Raw genomic sequence first — 8,360 nt, 5'->3', positions numbered from 1 at the left:
TATGACTGTGCTTCTCAAATTTTCTATGGGGAAGGGCCAGTTTTTAAAATTCAGAATTTGTTGCAGGCTGATCCTTTTGTAAAATACAATAACGGCAAATTAAAAAAATGCAATGAGAGTTATTTGAAGAGAAGAACTTTTTTTAGTCACTAGATATGGCACAGGTATGGCTATTGCCTTGATTATCCAGGTGTCTAAGCCAGTGCTCTTCAATAGAACTTTCTATCATGATAGAAACGTTCTGTCTGTGCTGCCCCATGCCATAGCCACTAGCCACATGTGGCTCTCGAGCCTTTGAAATGCAGCTAGCACGACTCCTGAGAAACTGAATAATTTAATTTAAATTGAAATAAGCACGTTAAGACTATTGGCTACTGTGTTGCACAGCACTGGGTGTGTTTACTCTTAATCTTTGAATTTATCTTTTGTGGTTTAGTGAAAGACAGTTGTGGACTGGCAGTGGTCCACAAACCATACATTGAGTAGCGCTGTTTACAGCAGGGTCTCTAGACTAGAAAGCCTGGGTGTATCCGACAAGTTACTCAGTCTCTTGCTACCCTAGGATCCTCAATTCTAAGATGAAGATAACAATTAAAAACAAAGAACCTTTCTCATGGAGTCCTTGTGAGGAATAAATGTGGAGGGGGTGCGGTTAGGGAGAGCACCAAGAAAAGATGACATTTGAAAGGACCGCGAAGGATGATTCAGTAGGCAAAGAGGAGAGGGAACTCTGAAATCATAAATCATCATACTGTGTTTAGAAGAAGAGGTAGCGGATAACCCCGCCCTAGCCTTATCACTGCTACTATTATTTCTTCCTCTCTTTCCTAGTGATCTTCTTATTTTAATCTTTTGGCATATTTTAAACTGGATTGCTAGGTAATATGTGGTTTTGTGGTTTTAGTCAATGCTGCTTAATCAATAAGGCCAATTATTGCGTCTTTACTTTTTCATTCTCGGGGGTTACGGAGTTTTAACATGGTGGAAACTGGGCTGTGGTTGAGAGGGAAGGGGAATCCTGTTGGAGGAACAGCCCCTGGATTATGGGCAGGTGGCTATGAAGTTCTTGTCCCCTAAAATATGTTTCTCATTACCTAGCTTATTTTAAGAAGAAAACCAACTGGAAAAAAAATGAAGTTCCTTCTCTTCATATTTGTTGGTGGTGTTCACCTTTTATCTCTGAACTCTGGGAAAGCTATTTATGGAAATGGCAACCGTCAGAGGACTTTTCAAGAAATAAAAGAAGAAATAGCCTGCTATGGAGATGTTGCTAAGGCAATCATCAACCTTGCTGTTTATGGTAAAGCCCAGAACAGATCCTATGAGAGACTGGCACTTCTGGTTGATACAGTTGGACCCAGACCAAGTGGCTCCAAGAACCTAGAAAAAGCCATCCAAATCATGCACCAAAACCTACAGGAGGATGGGCTGGAGAATGTCCACCTGGAGCCTGTCAAAATTCCCCACTGGGAAAGGGGAGAAGAATCTGCTGTGATGCTGGAGCCGAGAGAGCACAAGATGGCTATTTTGGGTCTTGGCAGCAGCATTGGGACGCCCCCGGAAGGTATTGTTTTCAAGTCAATTTGCCATGTTCTTTATAAAATTAATGCTATGTGACATAACTGATTATGGGGTATATGATTCCTCTTACAATTTGGGTAATAAAAAGGAAGATATAATCATTTCCCATTTCCTTGGCTTAATGAGTTACTTACTCTTGCATTCCTTTTTCTTCCTTTTCCCCCTTCTCTTTCTGAAAGAAAGCTGTGTAGCATTCCTTTTAAAATGAAGAATCTGTAGCTGTTGGTCCATGATACTTGTAAGTTCTACTACTTAATAATTTCTATCTGCTATAATCATTCTGTAGAGAATTGAGATACAGGTAAAAAGGCTGCAAAAACTGGTGCTATCTTTCAAGTAGCTTCAATGTACAGAATTTCTTAGAATTAATGAGATAAGGAATAGAGCCTTGCACATTGAATTGACTTAATTATTTTTATAGCATTTGAGGCCTCTAATGCAAGGAATTATCCAGAGTGGCATTCTATTTTATCTGGCTCAACTTCATCAGATAATATAAATGCTTTCATCAGTGATATATTACCAGTCAAAATTGGGTTATTAGTCAGTATCAAACTATTCATAAATTGTGCATATATTCACGGACTGTTTTCCAATGGCAAGGAAACTATAGTTGACCTTTGAACAGTATGAGGGTTGGGACACCAACCCTCCATGCCATTGAAAACCTGCATGTAACTTATAGTCAGCCATCTATATATATGGTTTGGTTCTTCTATATCTGTGAATTTTTTTTTTTTTTTGTATCTGTGAATTTTTGCATCTGCAGATTCAGCCAACTGTGGATTGTGTAGTACTGTTGTATTTGCTACTGAACAAAATCCATGTATAAGTGACCTGTTACATTGCTCAAGGGTCAACTGCAGTTTATAAAAAAACAGCTGAGCAGTTCCCATTGTGGTACTAGTAATGAACCCAACTAGTATCCACAGGGATGCGGGTTTGATCCCTGGCCTTACTCCTGGATTAAGGCACTGGCACTGCTGAGAGCTGTGGAGTAGGGTCACAGATGTGGCTTGAATCCCGTATTGCTGTGGCTGTGGCATAGGTCTGCAGCTGCAGCTCTGATTGGACCCCTAGCCTGGGAACTTCCATGTGTAGCAGGTGCAGCCCTAAAAAGAAAACAAACAGTTGACCTTCTCTAAAAAGTTTATAGAAACTTCTGACTTTCTCTAATGCCAAGAGAAGTACCCAGTTGAGAAGTAGGTGGCAAACGTTTTAGAAACATCTTTATTGAGATATAATTCACATACTATACTGTTCACCTATTTAAAACATAAAATTCAGTGATTTTATTTATTTATTTATTTATTTTTTGTCTTTTTTTGCTATTTCTTGGGCCGCTCCCGCGGCACATGGAGGTTCCCAGACCAGGGGTCGAATTGGAGCTGTAGCCACCGGCCTACGCCAGAGCCACAGCAACGCGGGATCCGAGCCGCGTCTGCAACCCACACCACAGCTTGCGGCAACGCCAGATCCTTAACCCACTGAGCAAGGGCAGGGACCGAACCCGCAACCTCATGGTTCCTAGTCGGATTCGTTAACCACTACGCCATGGCGGGAACTCCAAATTCAGTGATTTTAAATATATTCCCAGAATTGTGTTAATTACCATCACAATCAAATTTTAGACATTTCATCACTCCAAAAGAAACTTTATACTCATTAGCAATTACTCTCTATCCCTTTCTTACCACCCTCCTAAGCCTTAGGCAATCACTGATGTGCTTTCTGTCTTTATGGATTTGCTTATTCTGGATATTTCACATGGATGAAATAATACACTGTGTTATCTTTTGTGACTGGCTTCTTTCATGTAGCATAATGTTGTAGTATGCATTAGTACTTAATTTGTTTTTGTTGTTGGATAATTTTCCGTTTTATGGACATTCCGCTTTTATTTATCTACTGATCCGTTGATGGACATTTCCCCCTCCACCTTTTGGCTCTTGTGAATAATGCTGCTCTAAACATTCACGCACGAGTTTTTGTTTGTACATATATTTTCATTTCTCTTGGGTATATACCAAGGAGTGAAATTGCCTGGTTGTTTAGTAATTCTATGTTTAACTTTTGGAGGAACTGCCAAATTGTTTCCAAAGTGGCTGCACCACTTTACATTTTCACTGACGTATTCTGATTTTTACACATACTTGTCAACACTTGTTATTTGTCTTTTCGCTTATAGGTGTCCTAGTGGGTATAAAGTCATATTCATTGTAGTTTTCATTTGCATTTCTCTGATGACTAATGATATTGAGCACCGTTCATATTCTAATTTGCCATTTGTGTATCTTCTTTGGAGAAGTGTATATTCAGATCTCTTGTCCAATTTTAATTAATGCTATTTGAATTTTTATTGAATTATAAAAGCTCTTCATGTATGCTGGATGCATGTCTCTTAGTGTGATTTAATATTTGCTGCAGGAAAATCTTTAATTTAGATTTAGCGTAATTTATCTAGTTTTTTTCTCTTTTGCTTGTGCTTTTAGTGTGACGTCTAAGAAACCATTGCCTAAGGAGTTCCCACTGTGCTCAGTGGTTAACGAATCCGACTAGGAACCATGAGGTTGCGGATTCGATCCCTGGCCTTGCTTGGTGGCTTGGGGATCCGGCGATGCCGTGAGCTATGGTGTAGGTCGCAGACACAGCTCGGATCCCGCGTTGCTGTGGCTGTGGTGTAGGCGGGAGGATACAGCTCTGATTCGATCCCTAGCCTGGGAACCTCAATGTGCCATGGAAGCAGCCCAAGAAATGGCAAAAAGACAAAAAAAAAAAAAAAGAAAAAGAAAGAAACAGTTGCCTAAACAAGATCATAAAAATTTATTCCTACCTTTTCTTCTGAGAGTTTTATAATTTTAGCTTTTACATTTAGGTCGTGAGTTAATTTTAGATGTGAGGTAGGAGCCCATCTTTGTTCTTTTGCTGTAGTGACTTAGTTGTCTCAGCGTCATCTGTTGAAAAAACTATTCTTTCCCCATTGAATTGGGTATATCTAATTAATTGGTTTTCAGATGTTAAATCAACTTTGCATGCCTGGGATAAATCCCACTTGGTTATGGTGTATAATCTTTTTATATGTTACTGAATTTAGCTTGCTAGTGTTTTGTTGAGCAGTTTTATATGTATATTCATAAGGAATATTGGTCTGTAGTTTTATTTTATTTTTTGTAATGTCTTTGGCTTGGTTCTGGGGTAATTTTGGCCTTAAATTGAAAGTTGAAATGTATTATCTTGTCTTCTATTTTTTGGAAGAGTGTGTGCAAGATTGGTATTAATTCTTTAAGCTTTTGGTAGAATTAACTAGTGAAGCCATCTCATTCTTGGATTTTCTTTGTGAGAATATTGTTAATTATTACTTCAATATTTTTCTTTGTTATAGATCTATTCAGATTTTCTATTTATTTTTGAGTCAGTTTTAGTAGTTTGTGGATTTCTTTCCAGGAATTTATTAATTTTATATAAATTAGGGAATTTGGGAGCATACAGTTATTTATAATCTTCACTTATAATTTTTTTATTTTTGTGAAGATAGGAATTCAAATTACTCTTTGGTGTCATTTGCTTTCTGTCTTAAGTTCTCTAGGTTTTTTTGTTTGTTTTTCAAAACAGGTCTGCTAGCAAAAAATTCTCTAAGATTTCATAATCTTTACTTATTTAATTGTCATTTTGAAATATAGTTTTACTGGATGTAAGTTTTTTTTTTTTTTTTTGGTCTTTTTAGAGCTGCACCTTTGACGTATGGGCATTCCCAGGCTAGGGGTCAAACTGGAGCTGCAGCTGCCAGCCAATGCCGCAGCCACAGCAATGCCAGATCAGAGCCACATCTGTGACCTACATCATAGCTCACGGCAAAGCCAGGTCCCTAACCCACTCTGTGAGGCCAGGGATTGAACCTGCATCCTCATGGATACTAGTTGGGTTTGTTACTCATGAGCCACGATGGGAACTCCTAAGATTCTTGATTCTTTTTTTTATTTTTGCTTTAAGCACTTTGTATTTGTCATTCCATTGTTCTCTGACCTCTATTTTATTCTGGTGAGAAGTCAGCTGTTAATATTATTGGAACTCTCTTGTACAAACATACCTTGGAGATACTGTGGTTTGGTTCCAGACCACTGCCATAAAGTGAATATTGTAATAAAGTGAGTCACATGAATTTTTTAGTTTTCTAGTGCCTATAAAAGTTATGTAATCATTATACTGTAGTCTATTAAGTGTGCAATATCAATATATCTAAAAAAAACAATGTACATACCTTAATTAAAAATAATGCTATTGAAAAAATGGTGCCAATAGACTTGCCAGACGCAGGATTGTCACACACCTTCAATTTGTAAAGATCACAGAATCCATGAAGCACAATAAAACATGCTGTGCTTGTATCTGATGAGTCATTTTTCTCTTACTGATTTTAAGATTTTACCTTTATTTTTGGTTTTCGACATTTTGATTTCAGTTTCTGTTGTTGGGGAATCTCTTTGCTTTTTTCTTGCTTGGAGGTTGATCTTCATGTTTATATTAATGTTTTTCATTAGTTTGGGAAGTTTTCACTTACTTTTTCTATGAATATATTTTTTTACCTATTTTCCTCCCTTCTCTCCCTCTGACACTTCTGTTATGGGTATGTTGGTGCACTTAATGGTATCCCACATTTCTCTGAGGGTCTGTTCATTTTGTACTCTTTCTTTCTCTCTGTTCTTCAGATAGTCTATCAATCTGTCACCAAATTCATTAATTCTTTCTTCTGCTAGCTTTAATATACTACTGATCAGCTCTACTGAATTTTTTTTCAAGTTGTTTTACTTTTCACCTCCAGAATTTCCATTTGGTCTTTCCTATAATTTCTGTCACTTTTTTGATATTCTCTATTTGATGAGATATTGTCATCATGCCTTCTTTTAATTCTTTAAGTATTGTTTTCTTTAGTTCCTTAAACATATTTTTAATAGCTCTTTGATCTCTTTGTCTGATATTTTTCTACAACGGGGCACCCTCAGGGTAGTTTCTATTTTCTGCTCCCCCCCCCCCCCGTATTGGTGACACTTTCCTTTTTCTTTCTCAATTTGTTGTTGTTGTTGAAATCTTATTTTAAATAATATATTCTAGTGACTCTAGATACTGATTCTTCTCCCTTCTCCTCCACTGCCCAGTGGAGGTTGGTGGTATTTTTGCTGTTCGTTTTGTTCTTTATTTTTATAATTATTTGGTTGTACTAACCTTGTGAAGTCTTTTTTCTCCCATTGTACATGTTCTGATGTCCCTATTCATACTGCTTTTCTTTTTCCTATTTTTCCTTTAGTCTGGCTCTCTGGGTGTCACCCCAAAGTCTGTACAAGCCACTTACTGGTCAAAGGTTGTGCTTAGGTTCAACCAGTTATATTTTCACCCTTTACTGTTGGATGTTCATTTTGCTTGAGGGCTGTTATTAAAACTTAAAGAATTTATGTGTTTGTCCCAAGTTCAGTCAGGGCCTAATAGCTTGGGAGACCCTCTCCAGCTAATCTTTAGAGGGTACAGCCTTGGGCATGCAGTCTTCCATTGAGGTAGGATGCATATAATTTGATTACTAAGCCTAGCTTAATAACATTTTTCTCCTGTGTCAGACAAAATAGCTTACTTTTCAGTCAGTGTGTATTTGGTTAGAGGTTGTGCTTAAGCCTCTTTTGTCTGTGAGACTTCAACCCTTTGTTGATAGATCTGTGTGCAACTTGGGAAATGTTTTGAATCTATTCGTGTCCATGTCCAGTTTCTTTTTTTTTTTTTTTCATTTTTTTTTTAAGGGCTGCACCTGCACTGTACAGAGGTTCCCAGGCTAGGGGTCCAATCAGAGCTACAGCCTGCCAGCCTATGCCAAAGCCATAGCAATGCAGGATGCGAGCCACATCTGTGATCTACACCACAGCTCATGGCAACACAGGATCCTTAACCCACTGAGCGAGGCCAGGGATTGAACCCATAACCTCATGGTTACTATTTGGATTTGTTTGTGCTGCTCCACAATGGGAATTCCTCATGTCCAGTTTTAATTGTTCCTGAGTAGGAACATGTGCACAGCCTTCCCAATCCCCAGGTTTTATTGTGACCCAAGGAGGGCTTTTCTTGGTTGCTTTCTCCCACTGGTTCTTTCTGTTAAACTTTTGGTTGTTCTGTCATTTTTCTTGTTGCTAGCAGCGTCATGAAGCTACTAGAACCCCTTTACTTGCTCTCTACAAAGCAACTAAATCATTGTTTACAACAACAGCCTCAAGTATGGAATTCTCTATGTTCTGCTCCAAGTAATTCCTGTACCCTGGGTAAGAAATGCAAAGCATTTTATCCTCCTAGTTTGTCTCTTCCCTGGGAGTTCGCAGGAGCTAGGCATGGTGATAGAGGCCTGCTTCTCCTGAATGGTATCTTTAACAGGTGCTAAAAGGGGATGGTAGTAGCTACTGGTCTTCTTAACTTGCCTTTCCCAGCATGGGACTTCTGCCTGTGAATGAGCTAAGACAGCAGCGATCAGGGTCTTAGTTTTCTCCTGGCTGTAGTTTCCACCATACAAGAAGGGGCTGAGTAGAAAAATGATGACCCAGTCCTCTTGGAGTGGAGTGGACATAATAGAGTTTCTGTAACACAGAGGTGGGGATGGGAGGAGGAAGCAGGTCATGGCCCAAATGCTACAGACTCTCATTATCCTAACAGGTTTAGTAGACTTTCTTTAATGACTATTTCTCCACTTGCTGTATATACCCTTAGGACAACTTTAAGAGTCTTTAAGTGATTTTTTAAAAATTAATTTT

At 38.4% G+C, this 8,360-nt stretch overlaps 1 protein-coding gene across 1 annotated transcript in view; it reads left to right on the top strand.

Moving 5' to 3' along the window:
• Window positions 1–1,094: 1,094 nt before the first annotated feature.
• Window positions 1,095–8,360, top strand: part of CPQ (carboxypeptidase Q) — a gene marked incomplete at its 5' end in the record, with an annotated part of 363,554 nt that continues 356,288 nt past the window's right edge. The window contains 1 exon segment of the mRNA NM_001243691.1: window positions 1,095–1,564. Coding sequence (NP_001230620.1) covers window positions 1,132–1,564 — 433 coding nt within the window.

The sequence above is a fragment of the Sus scrofa genome, chromosome 4 (genome assembly GCF_054392235.1).
Source record: "Sus scrofa isolate SSC_HxYL_T2T_F1_AM1 chromosome 4, Sscrofa_HxYL_maternal_Yorkshire_Landrace_v2.0, whole genome shotgun sequence".
NCBI classification, from domain to species: domain Eukaryota; kingdom Metazoa; phylum Chordata; class Mammalia; order Artiodactyla; family Suidae; genus Sus; species Sus scrofa.
The sequence above is the reverse complement of the archived record's forward strand: the minus strand, read 5'-3'. Positions and strand labels throughout refer to the sequence as shown.